Below are 21,633 nucleotides of genomic sequence, written 5' to 3'. Positions count from 1 at the left end.
CCTCCTTCGTCCGCCGTCATCCAATGTCGCAGCAGCCGTCATCAGAGGGTCCAGCAATCCCATCCAGTATCCCCGCTCTTTAAGGCTCCTCTTCACTGCCGTCATGCTTGTATGCAGGCTCGCGGTGATCACGCGGTGATTACGCGCTGCCGGGCCGCCTTCCTCCATAGTTACGGCGTCCTCTTCTTAGATACAGTGCCCTCTTCTGTGTGACGAGCGGTGCATGTGCGCCGGGGTTACGCATGACGTCAAGCGCACGTGCGCCGCTCGTCACGCAGAAGGGGACACTGTAACTAAGAAGAGGACGCCGTAACTATGGAGGAAGTCGGCCCCGGCAGCGCGTAATCACCGCATGATCACCACGAGGCTGCATACAAGCATGACTGCAGCGAAGAGGAGCCGGCAACCTGGACACTTAAAGAGTGGGGATACTGAATGGGATTGCTGGACCCTCTGATGACACCTAATGGGACCCTCAGATGACGGCTGCTGCGACTCTCGGGTGATGGCAGGCAGATGGAGGAGGGGAGGATCGCGGCGACAGGATCAGGTGAGATGCAGCAGGGGTGTAGTGTAGTGTAGTTTGGGTTGGCTGGAGGGGTTACTTAGTGAAGTGTAGTGTAGTTTGGGTTGGCTGGAGGGGTTACTTAGTGAAGTGTAGTGTAGTTTGGGTTGGCTGGAGGGGTTAGTTAGTGTAGTGTAGTTTGGGTTGGCTGCAGGTGTTAGTGAGGGAAGTGTAGTATAGTGTAGTGTAGTGTAGTTGTAGTACGGGTTAGTGAAGTAATGTGTAGTTGGCGGGGCAGCAGGGGTAAGGGAAGTGTAGTGTAGCAGGTGTTAGTATAGATGGGCAGTGTAGCTTAGATAAAGACAGTTTTGGGGGAGTTAGAGGTCCATAAGAAGCCCCTGCACCATAGACGCACCTAGGTTTAGTTTATTTTATTTTTTTCCTGATTTTTGACCTCTAAACCTAGGTGCGTCTTATATGCCGGAGCGTCTTATATTCCGAAAAATACGGTAATCCAGAGTTTCAGGACTATGTACAATTTGTATGCAAATTTATGCTGCCTGAAAATTGACCAATACATTTAAACCTTGGTAGGAATTGATTGGTCCATTTTCAAGCTGCATATATTTGCATACAATATTTACATAACCCTGCATGAATGCTGAATTATTTGCATATCATTGATTATCGACTTCAAGAGAAGAGACCTAGCACCGTCTTCAAGCGTATTATAAGCTCTTTATTTCTTTAAAGCATCAAAACATTAAAAAAGGGCAAGTCTGTGCGACGTTTCGAGAGGAGCCCCCTCTCTTTCTCAAGCTGACAAGCCCTCTGCTACCACTTGTCTATCATTGATTATGCGTAATTATTATAGCCAACAAACATGCAAAAATGTTTAGCTTGGCAGTATGGTGGTAAAGTGAATAGCACTCAACTTGCAGCCCTAGAGTCCCTAGTTGAAATGTAAACAGGACAATATCTGCATGGCGTTTGTATGTTCTACCCATGTTTGAGTTTTCCTCTCATATTCCAAAAACATACTGTACTAATAAGCTTATATATTCCCCAGAAAAAAATGGCATTAGACTATGCTAGGGATATTAGACTAGGACTATCACAGGGATTTGTAAATTCCTCCGGGACACAGTTAGTAGCATGACGATGTACTCTTGAAAATGCTGTGGCATGTCAATGCTATATAAATACATAGTAATTACTGTTTACATTACCTTCCATCTAGAAATGTATACACTGGTCTGAGGTTATATATGTATATATTTACTCTTAATCAGGTAGCAACCTGTCAGGAAAGCATGTTAAAAAAAATCGATAGAACCGCACACCTATGGTAGAGCAGTGCTGGTGCTGGAACCCGTAGCAGCGAAAATCCAACAGTCAAAAGAGGGATCCGCACACAGTCTTCAAGGAACAATGTGCTTTTATTGTTCTAATGCACACATATAATACACAGCAAATCAACTCGGCCGACGATCCTTTCGGGCCAATCAGGTCCCCTTGAAGACTGTGTGCCGTGTTTGCTATGTGCCAGTCATTAGAAATAAAACAGAAACATGCACCTATTACAGGTACTAAATACATTTTTTTTTATTAGACTCAAACAAAACTCAATTATACAAGGTTGGGAAACAGAAATTTGCCTTCTTAAAACAAAAGGTATTTGCAATTATTCATCTTAGAGTGAGCATATGAGGTGTCCCACAATGCATCACTGCTTAATAAACAAATCACCCCTTTGTTGTCCCTTTAAAACTAAACACACCAGTCCTAAAAGTCCAAAGGGACAATTTGCATATTCAGCAGTAATGCATTATGGGACACTTCATATTTTAATTCCAACCTGAAAAATCATAAATAACTTTTGTTTAAAGAAGGCAAAATCTGTTTTGCATAGTTTTTTTTAGTAAGAGTGCTTTTTGGTCCTTTTTTACTCCCTTACACACTCCTAAGAGTTCCAGTGCACCATGCGCTTGCTGAGCACACTGTGACATAAGGTTGGGAAAGAACGTGTGCTTATGAGGGGGCAAAGATCCTCCCCAGCAGGGTGACATTTCACCATTAGATCTAACAGTGGAAATTCAGATTGCTGCAAAGTCCTGTTTCAAATCAGTACTATTTAAATGGCTAAACAATGCACTAAGGAAGATGTAAATCTCTTATCCCACTGAATACCATAGATTTGATTTGATCTGTAAAATAAAATCACTGTTTTGGAAATGTATCTTTAGCCTTTACCCTTTAACATGGTTAATGGAGCTCTAAATTCAAAGCTATTACATCAAAATTGTGCTTACTCATAACCAATTAAAAGGTTTATACACTTGTGTAAAATTTCTCCAAAAGCAAGCAAAAAGGCATTAACCACCTGAGCGGTCTGGACGAGCTCAGCTCGTCCAACACCGCCGGAGGCTGCCGCTCAGGCCCTGCTGGGCCGATTTACATCAAATAAAAAGCAGCACACGCAGCCGGCACTTTGCCAGCCGCGTGTGCTGCCTGATCGCCGCCGCTCTGCGGCGATCCGCCGCGAGCAGCGGCGAAAGAGGGTCCCCCCAGCCGCCTGAGCCCAGCGTAGCCGGAACAAAAAGTTCCGGCCAGCGCTAAGGGCTGGATCGGAGGCGGCTGACGTCAGGACGTCGGCTGACGTCGATGACGTCACTCCGCTCGTCGCTATGGCGACGATATAAGCAAAACAAGGAAGGCCGCTCATTGCGGCCTTCCTTGTTTATTCTGGGCGCCGGAGGCGATCGGAAGATCGCCTCCGGAGCGCCCTCTAGTGGGCTTTCATGCAGCCAACTTTCAGTTGGCTGCATGAAATAGTTTTTTTTTTATTTAAAAAAAACCCTCCCGCAGCCACCCTGGCGATTTAATCAGAACGCCAGGGTGGTTAAGTGTGTGGTCTACAACATTAATTATCAACATAAAACAAATTTAGTTGTAAACTTTATCTGTAGGCAAGTGTGAAAGGAAATTTGTAGACCAGCTCACACGTATACAACCCAAAGTAACCTCATATAAAATGAACAAGGTGAACACTTAAAGCGGACCCAAACAAAACATTTTTTTAATTCAAAATATTTAGTTGCACCACTCTGACTCATACAAAGATAAATAAACACTCCTTCAAGCCTATGAGCATTTCAGTGCATGCTTTTCACCCTTCTCTTTTCATAACTAGGGTTATACAGGTGGCAGCCATTAGCAATTACTTCTTTGCCGGACACCTCCTACTCCACCAGTCTGCCGGATTCTGTCCTGGCAATATGAAAGGACGGGAGGGGTTCCTCCAATAAATGTAAAATATTTTCTATGTGTCATCATGCAGCTAAAAAAAGTATTATGAAAAAATCTCTCAAAGGTAAAGGGCAGCGTCAAATAGGGTAATATTTAAACCTTCCACAAATATAAAATTGTATATTGATCAAAAAAGTCTCTCCCATGCACATGCCAACGATAATGAATAGCAAAATGAAAATGAATGAGGATTGGCTCTTGGGTGCATGAGAAAGACACACAATACTTTATTCATAACAAACACATATGTAGGAAAATTTAGTACAAAAAACAGTAAACCATAATCCCTAAAACCCCCCATTAAAACCCATAATGATTCTCCCCATAACCTTTTCCAACACCTAAAGGGGCTGCAGTCCCCAGCATGACAAACTCAAGGATTCTGTGCTCTAAGCAAAAAAGATGATGCTGTGGAATATATATGGCTGTAATTGCAATGGCACACGGGTGGTAAAGTTCATGGCAGACAGTGACCAATGAAGAATGGCATGTGATAGCAGAAGATGTTATTGTGCTGAAGAACCAATCATGAAGTTCATAGCAGCCATGCAGAAAGGCACTGTATAGCATGTAGATGCAGATGCAGATGAATCAAGCTGATGGTTCATTTAAAGCGTGAAACCAGCAAAGACTGACAGCCTCCATAAACATACGATGAAGCAAGCTGGTGGCAAAGCAAAGCAGCTGATGGTGTGGAACACATGCATGAAAAGTCCCCCAATCGCAGGGCAAAACTGTTTGTAGGTAATTCATGAACAAATGGTGATATCCACAAGATAAATTGCACAGCCAGTCCGTCCCCCAATCGCAGGGTATAAGCACACTCTTAATGTATAGGACAGGAATGCCACATAGTTACCAGTCCCCACATCAACAGGTCCAACCGGCAGTGCAGCTGTAGACTGCAAGGTGTGTGGGCTGCGGGTGCCATGTATTGCCACTTGTGTCCGGAAACGGGTACGGGAAAAGGGGAGGATTATGGTGCTTATATATGTATATATATATATATATATATATATATATATCTATATATATATATATATATATATATACATACACTTTTTGTTTTCAAATTTCCTTAGACTTTTTATTTAATAGATGTGTTTTTTCACATACGCCCTCATGCTGGTTGCGGCTGCGCTGGTCGGGCTTGCCTGATTCCTTCCCTCCCCGTCCTCCCCAAGGGGCGGCCACTTCCCTGACGTCCTTTGCCTGGTGTCGCAGGGCACTTCCGGCTCGGCTGTTTGCGCTCCGGATGTGCGCCGCCCACACGCCCACATGATGTTTGGTGGGCGTGTGGCGATGGCGGGGCGGGGGGCGGGCGGGCGGAGCTGCGCAGCCGCGCTTAGCATTTATGGACGCCATCATGACGTCCATGTACGCGCTATCGCTGTCTGCCTTTGAAAAAGCCGCTAGTTGCGGCGAAACATGTCAGGCTTTCCCTGACAGCGCTCCTCCTTTTCCACACCATCTGGAGTCCTGTGCCCACTACGTCGGATGATGCATGGTTGGCAATACATGGCACCCACGGCGCACACACCTTGGAGTCTACAGCTGCACTGCCGGTTGGACCTGTTGATGTGGGGACTGGTAACTATGTGGCATTCCTGTCCTATACATTAAGAGTGTGCTTATACCCTGCGATTGGGGGACGGACTGGCTGTGCAATTTATCTTGTGGATATCACCATTTGTTCATGAATTACCTACAAACAGTTTTGCCCTGCGATTGGGGGACTTTTCATGCATGTGTTCCACACCATCAGCTGCTTTGCTTTGCCACCAGCTTGCTTCATCATATGTTTATGGAGGCTGTCAGTCTTTGCTGGTTTCACGCTTTAAATGAACCATCAGCTTGATTCATCTGCATCTGCATCTACATGCTATACAGTGCCTTTCTGCATGGCTGCTATGAACTTCATGATTGGTTCTTCAGCACAATAACATCTTCTGCTATCACATGCCATTCTTCATTGGTCACTGTCTGCCATGAACTTTACCACCCGTGTGCCATTGCAATTACAGCCATATATATTCCACAGCATCATCTTTTTTGCTTAGAGCACAGAATCCTTGAGTTTGTCATGCTGGGGACTGCAGCCCCTTTAGGTGTTGGAAAAGGTTATGGGGAGAATCATTATGGGTTTTAATGGGGGGTTTTAGGGATTATGGTTTACTGTTTTTTGTACTAAATTTTCCTACATATGTGTTTGTTATGAATAAAGTATTGTGTGTCTTTCTCATGCACCCAAGAGCCAATCCTCATTCATTTTCATTTTGCAGCTAAAAAAAAGGCTGCTATTTATTATTATAATCTAGAAAATAGATTTTATTTCTGAAATCTTGTATTTTTAATTTGGAACCACTTTAATGGGCTTCAGACCCTTGTGCCAGGAGTACCAAATCTACAGGAAAATGATACTGAAGAAAAAGTGTCAGAGGACCCACCACTTGTATGACAAACAAACTGCCAGCGTGTAAGCGTGAGTGAACCTCATCTGAACTAAAAGCAACATATCCAGTAACCCATACAAAAAATGTACCTTATATTTGCAGAAAGATATATATATATATATATATATATATATATATATATATATATATATATATATAACCCTGCTAGGCGAGCGTTAAGACCATGGCACCACTGTATACTCATGACAAAACCCCAAATTCATTGTCTCAAAAAATGTGAATACTTTATTGTAAAGAAATTCAACATTGTAGACTTGTGGTGTCTCATTCCACTAAACTTATTACCATAGTCCAAAATATCTGCAAAGGTGTCCTGAGCTTTTAAATGATCTCTCGGTCTGGGTCAGTAGGCCACACAATCATTGGGAAGACTGCCGGCTTCACAGTTGTCCAGAAGAAAGTCAATGAAATCCTCCACAAAGGGGGCAAGCCACAAACGGTCATTGCTAAAGAAGCTGGCTGTTAACAAAGTGCTGTATCCAAGCATATGTATGGAAAGTTGAGTTGATGGGAACAAAAGTTGCAGTAATTCAACGGGATTAACCACAGCCTCTTTATACACTGACTTCAGCTTCAGCCCACTCCTTGTTAATCTCCCTCAAATTGTGAGTTTTCATAAAGAAGGTACAATCTTAAACGTGTATATAGAAATAATCCTAACTTTAAAATACTATAACCAATTCTGTAAAAAAATGAAAAATGATTTCAACAGCTTCAATCATTTGTCATCAGAATTTTTCTAGGAAATATGTTTTTTGAAAGAAGCATTGAAGTGAGACAGAGGTCAGCATAATCCTAATAGTAAAACCCCTGATAAATTGTGTAAGGGAATTGCTTCTTGATGAACTTGTTTAATCACTCAAAATCACACTGACTACAGGAAACATTACTGAGATCTGAAGCTACGTATTATGCACAAAAGAAAGAATAAAATACTTACTTGTGTTTCAATCTGATGTATGCAGAAGACAAATTATTCCAAGCTTCTGCATTCTAAAGAAGAAAAAAAACACAATATGATAGATAAAGCACTAAAAGTACTGCCATTTGTGTATTCTTCAAATATAAAACACATTGCAATAACAAAATATACAAATTTCAAAGAATGTATTAGAAATTACTCATATAGGCTGTGCAAACTACAAAGAGACAACAAAGCTATCCAACCTGTACAAAACTCAATGGATTAAAGGAACAGACAGTAACCGGATTGGATTTGTGGGAAAGTCATACAGTCTCTGGTCATACAAGTAGTTGACTGCTACTGACTGACTATGGATCTGGTGCATGGTATTGCCATGAGTAGTTTAAAGGGAATCTATCAGGATATAATTATTCAAGTAAAACTTATTCCAACAATGTTCACTGGATTAAGCTACAAATAAGAAAAATGTGGTGTAGTAATACCTCTTATAGTCATGGTTGTCCTAGGTGCATGACATAACTGGAGTTGGAGACATGTGCATGCGTGTACACCAATGTGACTATCAATATACTTATCATTCAAGTGTTCCTCAATGTATCCACAAGAATGTTTTTCACATGCCCGACACTGGTCCCACCTACTGTGTCTCTTGGCTGATATTGGGGTATAGTATACTGGTTAAGGGCTCTGCTTCTGACAGACCAGAATTTGAATCTTGGCTCTTCCTGTTCATTAAGCCTGCACCTATTCAGTGAATGCCTAACACTGCAACTGGCTTCTGGCTTGAAGCAGGAAGTGTGGTAGCAAGTCTTGGAATGCGTCCCATAGGTCGCGTGCCAGTGAATTGAGATGCATAGAAGCCGATGGACTTCTGGGTAATTAACCCCGTCTCCCATGCATACACCTGAGGCAATTAAGCCTCATTTTAATTCCGAATTCGAGTGGCTTCCTACTCCGAAGCCCATCGCTAGAGTCTATACATTCCAAGGTCCCTTTCCTTATACGATTTCAGTGCCCATTAGAGGTAGTGGTCCATAATCCTTTCTGCTGAAGACTGAAGGCTTCATAGACTCTGGACCCTATACAGTATAAACCAGCACCACCTGTCTGCAGTCAATTATTAAAAAACACCTCTGTAATGTAAAACTTTTTAAATGTTTTAAATTCCTGAAAAATTAACAACTGCATTTTTACCCTAAGCTTTTATTCTGTTCAGGACTGTAATTAAATTGATGTTAAGATTGATAAATTAAAATACTAATTGAAAGCTTTAAAGACAAAATGATGCATAGGTTCTTTCTTGAACAAACGCTTTATCATTGTTACATGAATGAATAAAGCTGGACAAACATTTTCCAAACCAATTTAGGCTCGGTAAACAGTAAAAAGCAATTACGACATCAAAACAGGCTGTTTTCTCCAATCTGACAGAGAGGATTAAAAGCCAGAGGGGAAAAAAAATCAAAGCATTGCAAAAAGTAATACAATTTGGGGAACACTAAATGTATGGGGTTCTTTATAAATCATTGTAGCTGCACCATGTATACAAGTGACAATATGTAATGACAATTTCTCAAAGCTATGAATACATCTCTTTTTTGCAGATACCACTGGCGCCCTGAGACACATTAAATTCAATGGCAGAAGACTGGTTCCCAGCTACACAGAGCCAAACCACAGACTTTCTAGAAAAGCAGTCACAATAGTAACAGTGCTCTGTCATACACTTGCCAAATGGAGTATAGTGAATCCTTGCTGGGCTCAGTTTTGTGTATTTTGTTTTGACAGAGCGGAGATATGGAAGCTGTTCCCTTATCACATGTATTTATAATAACAAAATAAAAATGAAAACATCTACAGAGATAGCTGGTAGGAAGGACAAGAATTCAGCTCTGCTATAATTCATTGAGCAATTTCAGAATGCTACTTGGCATGTATTTTTCAAAGACTCACTACAATTATTTCTGCCTAAAATGCACATATTGCTTGCAAGTTGCACTGTGAGTTTATCTGCTGTATCCATCTGGCTTCCCATCTACCTGCACACACTTACTGAGTTATTGCATTAGCTTATAATGTGCTGTTCTGTGTAAGGGAGTTTAACAGGGGTAAGAGGCACCCAGAAGTAGATAAAATGGAGTTAAAAAAAAAAAAGCTAAAAATAGAAAAATAGAGGAGGCTTACCTCAAGAATGACAAGTTCATATAAATATAAATTTTAATAAGCACAGGCAACACGTTTCAAGAGTCTGGGCCTACTTCCTCAGGTCAAATATAGTGCCAGAGTTGTATCAGAGCCGTGTACGGAGAGCCTCTCTAGAGCGCCTCTTATCCCCTTTGTGCTTTTCACTATCCTTTGGGAGGGGTGTACATTGGTACCTAGTGGCTTTGCCATTGATATGTCCTTTATTGTGTTTCCTAAGAGCCTGACAGCATCCAGAACCAGCCGGGCACCTGAGTGGAATCGGGTTTATAGATACCACCCTGCTTCCTTTGTGAGTACCGTAATCCTTTCCGTTTTCCCTCACTCTTCTTGTGCCATACTGCATCATTTGGGCTACCGTTGTATCTGTGTTTTCTTTCTCAGGGCATTTGATCACCCTACCTTGCCGTGTAAGGGAGTTGTCATTTTAAACGTGTTTGAATTAAACAAATCTGAAGTAACATGATCTGCCAGATTAGCCATTTTCTATTAACATAAGTTGTTTAAAATGTTATAAGTTAAGGAGGTATATTGAGGACTATGAAAATAAGCAATACACATTACATGATGGTCTTGGTGCTTATGAAGTTCCCGTGCTTTATGCTGTTTACATAGATTTGCTGGAATTTGATACTCTGCAGAGATTCACTAAAGCCCCATCTACACGATACGATTCTTTGTACGATTTGATTACGATTCTATTTACGATCCAATTAAATCCGACATGTCCGATCTGGATTCGATTCAATTCGATTTGCCATTGTTTTGCAATGGCAAATCGAATTGAATCAAATCCCTATTGGACATGTTGGATTTAATCGGATCGTAAATAGAATCGAAATCGAATCGTACAAAGAATCATATGGTGTACATTGGGCTTAAGATGTGATAGTCAGACATCTGACCTGTGGTTTGGGTTTGGGCTTGCAACACATTACTGTGGGCAATTCCATTCCAATAAGAGGCGTCATGGCAGCAGTATCAATTGAGCGGAGAAAGGTGGGCAGAAGCATGGACATTTGGGACAAGTGGGTGGGATCACCATGGAACTTCAGCTCAGCCATTTTAGTTAAGCAGAAGGTCTTTTTCTCCCTAAGTTTGCTGAGTTTACCCATAGAACATATTGTTTGCAGTCGTTATGATATAGCATATTTCTAAACACAACCTTGGCTGAGAACCCCCTGTACTGATAGTTGTACAAAAAAGATCCCAGTGTTATCCAAACTTTTGGGCTTGGTAAAAAAACAGGGTATTCTTATGGAAAACAGTTATATAGCAAATACCATGATTTTAAATGGAAAAATGTTTAATTTGGGCAAAATTGGTTTCAGGAACCTCTCAGGATACAAACTGGGAGTAAATTGAGAACCTTTTGTATTTATGAACAAACTCACTTTTGCTTACAAACTAATTTAAGTCTTTAAAATATTAAAAAGATATCTGCTGTAGTTTGCTTGAGAGCATATCAATGCATGTAGGAATATATTATGTATTATATTTACATCAGGCTCCAAGGTGACACAACGCTGAAAGGCTCTTGCTGCTCCTTCATATCCTTGTAAAGTGATGTAGGCGCATCCCAAAGAAAACCAAACTCCAAGCTGCAAGAAGAAAATCACATATACATTAACTATTATGAATGCACCTGGCATTGAAGTATACAGTTTTCAGCTGCAAGTAGATGCTAGGGTTACAGGTTCTAGTAACTGTACTGGATTATATTAATAGCAAATTCAAAAGTGTTCAACCATCAAATGCAGCATATTACTACTGTCCTTATTTGACAAAGCTGAGGCAAAACGTCAATAAAAAACATCAAGGAAAGCTCTCCAAATGTGGCATCCTGTATAATGACCATGCCTTGTCACACACTGCAGGTAACAGTATTACAAAAATATCCTACTTAGGCTTTTAAGTGACGCCCCATTCACCCGACCTGGATCCTTCTATCACCTGTTCGCCAATCTACAAAAGCATCCAAAGGGACAACAATTTGGAAGTGTTTTGGAGGCAACCAATGCTGCAAATTAGTGGCTACACCAGCAGTCAGAATTCTATTTGCAGGGGCTTGAAAAGCTGCAGAACAGATTTTGCAAGTGAATTGACATCCTGGGGTAATATGTAGAACAGTGTGGCAGTTACAGCTTCCTAGCTAATTTTTTTCTGGGTAAGGCTCAATACTTGCCAGCACGTCCTTGTATAAGGCAATGGAAAAAGGCTACCTAGTCTGATAAACAACATTTTCTTTGGCTTCCAGCCTCTCCAGATCTGAATGAGTGAACGTCTGTGGGGTGTGTTGGAAACAATGTCCTATCCATGGAAGCTCCATTTCACAGGTTACAGTACTTAGAGCATTTGCTGCACAGGTCACCTTCAGATGACTTGTAGAATTCATGCTCAATGTGTTAGATCAGTTCCAGCAGTACATGAATCACTTACAAATCACTAGTCAGGTGCTTTGAATATTTTGGCTGATTAGAGTAGGTTTTCGTTTTCAGAAGCCTTTACCAGCTTCAGTCCAGAGAAGACAGAAATAAAATGACTGGCACACACTTGTCATTTTTATCAGTGCCACAACTAAGTGTGCTGGACTGTTTGCATATCGCTCACATTTCATTGTCCCAGGGCTGGGAAGAAAATATTGCTCAATGTGGAAAGAAGCCTCTGAAATTATTAAAGCATGCTGGCCCCTGGTGTGCTGGGAATGCACTGAAATAACAAGCTGTCTGATGCATGAGGTTACTGTAGATGGAATAGTGACAGAGACAGGCACATTAAAGTATACATTCTCAGTATCAGTAGCAACAGAACAAAGCTTGGAAGCCTAGCGAGGTCAAAACTACTGTACATGTCAGTCACACAATGCACGGGCCTGTGAAGAGAGGTGCAAAGCAGGTAAAGAACACAGCACTACAGAGGTCAGCTCCACTCAGTGAAAATTCTTATTCCACTGAGGAGTTGTCAGGATTTACGGCTAAATCTTAAACCATGATTGATCCAACACACTGTCTGCTGGATTAAGTGGGATCCTGCTTGTAGCTATGTGTCAGGAAATAGAGGCTGTCATTCCTGGCAATATGTTATTACCATCAGTTCTTCCCATGCATTTCAAGCAGAAGCTACATTTTCAGCAAGCATTTACCTACAGAAAGTGTATGAAAAGCCATCTGTATATCAATACAAAAAAAAATTTCCCTTTCACTGATACTCAGCCAAAATAATTTAGCATATCATCCGTATAAATACATAAACGGAACCACTAGCAAATACAGCACATTTGAATGTGATTAAACCATGGTGTTTAACCTTTGCACTGCCGAGGTCAAATACTTTTGCATCTCAGATGCAGGGCATAACTTTTCCCTATTTTATACATAATCACAGATTTATTTATTTTTTTTAATTTTGGAGTATATAGCATTAATGCTGGTATGTGTCTGATTTGGACACGCCCCTTTAGCATCTGTCATTGTCTATTTGAAGTCTCTGGAAGATAAGTACATTTCCTTGATAATTTTGGAGAGGGCAGAGGGTATTCTTGGGGGCACATGTGCCATAATGTGACATTGGGGTGAATGCAATGAACTTTATTAAGCAGAATTATGTGCTTAAAGAGACTATGTAACAAAATTTTGAGCCTTATTTCTTCTATCCTATAAGTACTGCAGCCTTTTCTAGTTGCACTGTCTCTGTAATAAATCTTATCTTCTCTCCTCTGTCGGGTCTGTCGGGCTCAGGCTGGAATGTGTGGAATGTGCAGCACTGCTGGTCATTGGCAGAAGCTATACACACCCTCTCCAAGCTCTGCATGAGTCACACACTGAGCTGTTCTAACTCTGGTTAGAAGCCATGTTTTTTGTTTGTAAACACTGCATAACAATGGCAATTACAAGCCAGGATTGCAGCAGGGAGTGGCGGAAACAGCACAGAGGGGCCCAGGAGAACATAAGGAATAGAATGGTATGCCTTTTATTGTAAGAATTTTAGAGTACAGATTCTCTTTAAAGTGAATGTCAACTGCAATAAAAAAACAGGAAAAAAAAACAGATACTTACCTATGGAGAGGGAAGGCTCCTGTTCCTATCATGGTCTCCACATTCCATTTCTGTCACCCTATTTAGCAGTATTCGACCAAGCAGTCAAATACAGCTGTGTGCCACTACAGGAAGTCTTTGGGAGTCTGAGTGCTCCTGTGGACGGTCTTCTCCGTACCATGCCTGTGTGAGTGCGCTCTCTCACACACTCATGCATGTGCAGTACAGAGACGCCTATCTTCAGGACCACTCAGGCTCCCAAAAACTTTTAAAGCCTCCCATGGCAGCAGATTGGAACAAGGTGACAGCGCTGGAACGAGGGGACCATGAGAGGAACGGGAAGGCTCTATAGGGCCCAGAGCCTCCCCTCTCCACAGGCTAAGTATATGCTTTTGGTTACTAGATAGAGTTAGTATTAATACTCGTAACCAGGGTTACCATAAGGCAACCACTATAAAGGCAGGTGGGGAGATTTTCCTGACTCCACTCAGGATTAAGTCGCTCTCTGTAGATGAGAAAAAGGGGGTTCAACCCTCCACCCAGGGTGGACTCAATATTATGCAGGAGAACAGAGGCGCCAAAAGGATAAAAGGAAGGTAAATGAGCTTAAAAACTAAATACTTGGTAAATAGAGGAGGTAGTGGTGGACTTACCTCCTCCAAGTAGACACACAACGACTGTAGTAAAGACAGTCAATATATTTTATTTATGAACTCTAAATATGCAACTTGTTTCGCAGGTTTGATCCCGCTTCATCAGGCAATAACAACGGAGCAATATCATATGTGGTCAGTAGAAGAGCCCGGCACCTCTGCGCAATAAGACTTTACTCACATACTTCTACTTAATGCAGTTTACTGCATACACCCCATTGTTCTTAGATTAAAACCTGAAATTAAAATTATTCATAAAGCTGCCAAAACTCACACTCTCAACTATACAGTCATCACCAAAAATGGTGTCAGATGCGCTTTAGAGTTGCTCCTCTCACTCCCTATTATTTGCTCCAGAAACTTTGCTGAGTTGCACACTCAAAATTATTCTTGATTGCCGATGGCTTAAAAATGCATTTTATTGATAAAGTGTGACAATATCACCTAAGAGAAAACTTGGTGAACTGAATAAGCACCCCGGCGTCTAAATAATGCCACTGATATCCCCAGTGTGTTTGGATGAGACTGCTACAGATGTGAAGTGAAATTCAACAATGCAAATGATGTGTGTGAACTTCCATGGGCTGAACTGGATCTATACATGAGACTTATCAGATTTGGAAGGTTAATGAGTGATACCGGAGACCTTGATTAGTTAATCAGCTGTTAGGTTAATTAATGTTAATCATTATTTTCTGAATCGTATTAGCCCTTAGCAAAGTTCCAGCTATACCTCTGATAATTTAGCTCGCTTTAGAGCAAGAAAATCATCACCTAAAGTTGAATTTTAAATACAAACCGTTTTGCGCACACAACCTCTAAAAAGACTTATACTGTACACGCAATGCAATTTTTTTGAGTAATTTCCAGCATATCTGATCTTCTTCTGATCAAGAAAGGGATCGATTTTGAGATCAGTTTTGCACAAAATCCATCCATTTCTTGATAGGAAGAAGATGGGAGCAGCACTGCAAAATATAGATACGGTACTTCATCTTTAACATTAGACTTGCCAAATTTCTTTACAAAAATCAGTCCATAAAAAGAAATTTACAAAAATTAGTACAGAAATATACTATCAGAAAGCGCCTAAAATCTGACTTTTAAAAGGGTAAGAACAAATAAGTACTCATTTGCTGGCTTATAAAGTGGCTACTAGCACAAACACATAGTTATTGTTATTCACAAGGATTTGGGAATCAAACCTGAACAAGCATGCAGATCAAATGTATCTGACTGAAGTCTGACTGGATTAGCTGCATGCTTGTTTCAGGTGTTTGATTTAGACATTACTGCATTCAGAGATCAGCATGACTGCCAGGCTACTGGTACTGTTTAAATGGTGATAAATATGGTAGCCACCATATGCCCCTCACTTCAGGTTCTTTTTAATGAGCAATGACAGACACTAAGGCAAATAAAAGTGGAGGCTTGCATTTACTCCAAAGTTATAACACATTTCGGTGCCAAGAATGACATAGCTGTGATACAGTGCACATTCATAAAAGTATTTGAATTCAATCAGTTACACCAACAGATTAAACTTTATCATTTGAAGTTCCTTATATAAACAAAAAGGTAAGTAAGAAAGAATGTAAATATATACGAGTAGTAAAGGTGACAGCTGCCATGAGTCTGGTCACAGTGATCTTCAGTGTTTTATCATGCCTTCAATTGCAAATATTAACACAAAAGGTAATAACGTCATTGCTTCAGTTTGTAAAGCTGACAACTGCCTATGTGTACGTGTCACTTCCTTAACTTTTTACTTGAATCTGTGTGGAAAAGCAAACACGCCAGCAATGTAAACTATCCTTTGCATTCTATAAACTGCAGTTGAGACTGAAGCATACCTGACACATTGTAGCACTTGAAAAAAAAATACTCAAGGTAAACGATAGAATAAAAGACAAAGAAAGGAACGCATACTGTGTTATTTCAAGTTTGCATTTAGAAGGAAGATTAAAATGTCAGCTCAGGTGACAGGATACCTCAAGGTTAAACCCAGAGGGAAAAATAACATGATATTAAATGACAGAAAATAGAGGAGGTAAGATCAGAATTTTCTTCAGGCATGAAATACTTTGCTCAAGTGTATAAATAAATTCTTTTGAAGTTTCTTACCTATGGTCACGACTAAATGGGTGACACTTTATATTGCTGTAATCCCTGTATGTATAGTTTCCCAAAATGTTTGTGCTGCAGTAAAAGTGACCCTGTGGTGAGGTGCTATAATAAAAACAGGTGGTGATGTTCCAAAAAACTGCATAGCTTTACTACCTCAGCAACACTGGCAGCTACATTACTCAAAATAAGAAGACACCCTTACCATGAGTTCAACCATAAGCCCAATACCCCCCGGCCATGTGACTGTTGGTTGGCCTGTGCACTGTTGCAGAGGACATGCTATGATGTGGCCAGGGGATGGAAGGGACATTGCCTGGATTAATGTGAGGTAGTGGTTGCAGGAGGTGTAGCAGGGTTGGGAACAGGTAGGACATGAAGAGAGGGGAAATGGCTGAATTTGTGAGGCAGCAAGCCAAGCTAAATTGTGGGAGCTGCCAGAGCTGCTGAGATGGTAAGGCTCTACAGGAGTGATCCAATACTGGTGTGCTTTACACTGGTTATGGTCTTTGTTTAGGTGTCCATCAATGAAACAATCTTGATTATACCATCTCACCTAATGTATGTAAGTGTCAACGGAGTGAATATAGTTTGAATGGATACTTTAGGTAGTCCCTCATATTACATAGAAGTGGTAAGATTGTACAATCAAGATTGTATAATTAATGGGCACCTTTAGATAGCTCATGGTATCTCTTAAAGGACACCTAAAGTAAGAGGGATATGGAGGCTCCCTAATTTATTTCCTTTTAAACAATACCAGTTGCCTTGCTGACTTGCTGATCTTTCAGGCATTAGTAGTATCTGAATCACACCCTTGAAACAAGCATGCAGCTAATCTTGTCTGATTGTTGTCAGAAACATCTGATTTGCCTGCTTGTTTAGGGTCAAAGATTTAAAGTATTTGAGGCAAGGGGCCCACATGCCAGCCAGGCAATATGCATTATTAAAAAGGAAATAAATATGGCAACCACCTCTCACTTCAAGTTTCCTTTAAAGTGAACCTAAATCAAAGTAAAAAAAACAAAAAGTTTAACTTACTTGGGTATTCTACCAGCCCCTGCAGCTGCCCTGTGCCCGCGCTGTCACTGAGCGATCCTCCAGTCCCCCGCAGCGCCCCTCTTTCATTTAAATGCGAGCCCCAGTTTGCGAGCTTCCTGATTGTGTTACCATGGATGGGAATGCTCTGCGCATGTGCAGTATGAGGAAATCTCTACTGTGCACGTGCAGAACAATTCCGGCAATGGTAGCGTGATTAAAGAGGAGCGTGGCCGCGCATGTGCAGTGGCCATCGATTCGCCGACTCACCCGAGCCAAAGGAGGGGTGCTGCAGGGGGACTGGAGGATCACTCGGTGAAGGTGTGAGCATAGGGTGGCTGGTAAAAGCCTAAGTTAATTTAAACATTTTTTAATTCGATTAAGGTTCCTTTTAAGGAGTGAGACCACAGACTGCTTGGACCTCAGAGAGCTAGAAGGAGGAGCACTCCGACCAACCAGGCCAGTTGAAATACTTTAGGCATCTGCAGTAATCAGGATGCCACCTTTGGTGCTTTCTTAGGTTCTGCTCCCTGGAGGCAGCTCCTATTACATGCTGCTAGTAGGGATGATCACTGAGATGTAAGCAAATCCTTCTGAGTTCATGCAAGAATATGCAAATTCTGAATACAAATATATGTGGCTTGAAAATTGACCAATTAATTTAAACCTTCGCGGGACTTGATTGGTCCATTTTCAGGCTGCACACATATGCATGAAAAATGTACATAATCCTGCATGGAATCTGAATATTTGCATCTCATTGATCATCCCTAGCTGCTAGCTCAAACACATATTACTGTGACGGCCATGAGGATATAAACTATGAATGTATGGATAACAACATCAAAGTGAAAAAGATCCTGTGGAAAATACTATATATATATATATATATATATATATATATATATATATATATATATATATATATATATATATATATTTCCGCTTGTATGGACATCCAAGTCTTAGGTGTTAGTCGACAGAATAAGGCTGCAATTATCTTAATCCTAGAATGGAAAGGAGTGGAATGGAAAACTACAATATTGTTTCTTTCCTAATACCTCAGGCTACTACAGCACTATAGGGCGGTCATGTGCTGTACTGAAGGATGCCTCAGCAAATACTACTTTGAGTAAGACAGTAGTAAGAAAAGGCCTTCATATAGCACATTCTGTTTCAAGCTGATAGAAAGCCTTTGTATTAGTGGAATCACTTTTGTTTTCTTGGATCTTGACATATTATTCAACAAGAACATACTGGTATTAAGTTCATAAAGTGAAACTCTACTAGCACCGAGGAAGAGACATTTATTTTACAGGACATGAACTGTTATTAGTTATATCAGTTAAGTAATCATGCTGGCTTGATCATCTGTGGCCACAGTCCATGGCTTGTTTGGGGGCTGGAAGCTTTTGGGAGTTTGTCGTGTGGATGGGGTGCATTGTGTGAGCGGAGGGTGGTCTGATCAACCACTGCCTTGCTTTTGGATGAAAAAAGATGTTTTTTTTTTTTTTAATACAAACAATAAAATGATGATATTTTAATTGATAAGTTTGTTGTGTCTTGGTTACTTGGGGTATACACCCTCCTAATCCTTCCTCCAAGGTTTTTTGTAGACATTTACTTTAGCTCAGCTGAAGTGCAATTTCTGTTTTTTGGAAACTGACCTCTGGCTTCAATTTGAAATCGAAACATGAATTATTATAGCACCAAATTAAGTTTAAAAAAAAAAGTCTTGTTAAAGGAGTACTATCGATTGAAACGACTTTTTTTTTAACCACTTAAGCCCAACTGGACGAGATTTCTCGTCCAGTTGGGCTGCGCGCACTCCCGCGGGTCGCGCGCGCTCCCACGGGCCCCCCGTGCGCGCCCCCGCTGCTGGCCACTAGCCCACCGATCAGTGAAAGGGATTATAAATCCCTTTCGCTGATCGGACCCCCCCCCCCGGAGAAAAGCCGACAGCGTCTTTTCTGAGCTTTGGTCTCCTTTCTTCTGCCTGGGAGCGAGATCGATCGCTCCCAGGACTTTTTGATTCTGGCCATCTTGTGGCCAAATAGCAAATTACACCCAAAACACACTTGGTATTAAATAAATACGTTTAAATTCATTAAAAAACCCGTTTACCTCCCACACCAAAAAATACCCACATACAAGTTTAAATAATAAAAAAAAAAAATTACAATAATTAAAAAAAAACAAAACATAAATAGTTACCTAAGGGTCTGAACTTTTTAAATATGCATGTCAAAGGAGTACATCAATATGATTTAATAAATTATGGGCTTCTAAATAGGGATGGACGCAAATTGAAAAAAATGCACCTTTATTTCCAAATAAAATATTGTCGCCATACATTGTGATAGGGACATAATTTTAACGGTGTAATACCCGGGGCATATGGGCAAATACAATACGTGAGTTTTAATTATGGAGGCATGTATTAGTTTAAAACTATAATGGCTGAAAACTGAGAAATAATGAATTTTTTCAGTTTTTTTCTTATTCTTCCTGTTAAAATGCATTTACAGTAAAGTGGCTCTTAGCAAAATGTACCACCCACAGAAAGCCTAATTGGTGGCGGAAAAAACAAGATATAGATCAATTCATTGTGATGAGTAGTGATAAAGTTATTGGCAAATGAATGGGGGGTGAAAGTTGCTCGGATGTAAAAAAATTTCAACCCTTCGGGCTTAAGTGGTTAATACTCTATATTAGTGTACACATTACCACTAGTGCTAGGGGCACTTTATTTATTCACCCAGGTCTCTCTCTCACTATCCCTGCTTAAAAATTCATTTCTCACACAGCTCATAGTAGTTTGGGTCACCCTGAGCTGCTTGGTTACTCTGTCACACAGCTCACAAATATATGTCACTGTGTCACTCACAGCATACAGCAGACATGAGGAGAAATAGGCTGATCTGAGGTGGTAACAGGTAACTAAATGAGCTGTAATATTGCTGGAATATAACTAGCTATTGTGTTTACACTCAGACTGCTTGCCTGGCTGTCTGCTTGAGGTGATACACTCCAGGCTGCATCCACTTTACAAGCTGCTGAGAGGGGCAGATCACTGTTTACAATTAGCATTATTAGTATCTTTATCAGTCAAGAGAAGCAAAGATAATAAACACACATTGCTAGAATCTTTAACCCCTTACCACCATATCAACAAGATTCTTTCAGCAAGGTGATAATTAAACTATAAACTGAGGAGTTGATAGCAACTCCCCTGTGCAGACATTGTCTAGCCCTCTGGGAGCAGTCAGTATTAGATACATTTTGTATCCAACACTGACGCCAAAACTGACGGAGGATTTTACAGCTGAGAGGAACAGCTGTGTGAGGAATCAAATTGCTCCTAGTACTTGCCCTAATGTGTGCTACAACATACAGCATTTAAAAATAAATGCATACATCAATAGTATTCCTTTAAGGACTGATATATGAAACAAAGCTCAATTAAAGATGAGTTTCATTTGAAAGCATCACAATCAGGGAAAATGTTGACATTTAAAATACATGTGTAAAAAAACATACTGTATAAGATGTACATCTGTCCATGTACAAAATGCCCTATGAAGCTCTGATTGGTTTTGGATTAGTCCATCTTACTGTGCAAACAATGCATCAGATGATGTATGGGCAGAATGACCAAGAGACAGAATCTGATTTTAGAGAGATCTGTTGCCTGTCCCATACACTGCAGGCTGATACCTGATCGATTTCAACATGAAACCTCTCAGGCATCCGCTGCTTTGCTGGCCCCAGCGCTGCACCCCCAACGTAAAATGTGCACCACCAGCAATGCACCCTAAATGTAAAATGTGCCCCCCCCCCACCGGCACACTGTGCAGTATACTTTACCTGTCGTGTCCGCCGCTGGCTCCGTGCTCCATCCCCATACACGCGCCACTCGTGATTGCTGGCATAAAGTGGGCGCATGTGTGATGCACCCGATCGAGCATGTCGGTCCTACATCTTGCAGCATGTCCGATCTATACATGCAACCAATTTTGGACCACAATTGGTCACAGTGTCTATCGGGCATGCTCTTGGCAGCAACAGTTTACACCTGATCTGATTAGAATAATCAAACAGGATGGATGATCATCTGCCAAGGTGCCTGATGTACGGCCACCTTAACCACTTGAGGACCTAGGGCTTTCTACCCCTTAAGGACCGGCCACTTTTTTTCCATTCAGAACACTGCAGCTTTCACGGTTTATTGCTCGCTCATACAACCTACCACCTAAATGAATTTTGGCTCCTTTTCTTGTCACTAATAAAGCTTTCTTTTGGTGCTATTTGATTGCTCCTGCGATTTTTACTTTTTATTATATTCATCAAAAAAGACATGAATTTTGGC

General features: G+C 40.9%; 1 protein-coding gene and 1 long non-coding RNA gene across 4 annotated transcripts in view; one reads left to right on the top strand and one right to left on the bottom strand.

Moving 5' to 3' along the window:
• The window catches only part of TTC27 (tetratricopeptide repeat domain 27), a 564,428-nt gene that overhangs the window by 75,765 nt on the left and 467,030 nt on the right, over window positions 1-21,633 (bottom strand). For all 3 annotated transcript variants that reach the window (XM_068232111.1, XM_068232110.1, XM_068232112.1), the window contains 2 exons: window positions 10,918-11,016; window positions 7,229-7,281 (listed from right to left, as the gene is read on the bottom strand). In XM_068232111.1, the coding sequence (XP_068088212.1) occupies window positions 7,229-7,281; window positions 10,918-11,016 (152 nt within the window). The remainder of the gene's footprint in view (window positions 1-7,228; window positions 7,282-10,917; window positions 11,017-21,633) is intronic.
• LOC137504108 (uncharacterized) overlaps window positions 1-21,633 on the top strand; it is a 216,423-nt gene that overhangs the window by 188,435 nt on the left and 6,355 nt on the right. Inside the window, exon 4 of the long non-coding RNA XR_011019421.1 lies at window positions 9,636-9,707. This is a non-coding gene — a long non-coding RNA (uncharacterized lncRNA). The remainder of the gene's footprint in view (window positions 1-9,635; window positions 9,708-21,633) is intronic.

The sequence above is a fragment of the Hyperolius riggenbachi genome, chromosome 4 (assembly GCF_040937935.1).
Source record: "Hyperolius riggenbachi isolate aHypRig1 chromosome 4, aHypRig1.pri, whole genome shotgun sequence".
In the NCBI taxonomy this organism is placed as follows: domain Eukaryota; kingdom Metazoa; phylum Chordata; class Amphibia; order Anura; family Hyperoliidae; genus Hyperolius; species Hyperolius riggenbachi.
Note: the sequence above shows the minus strand (reverse complement) of the source record. Positions and strands in the feature narration are given on the sequence as shown.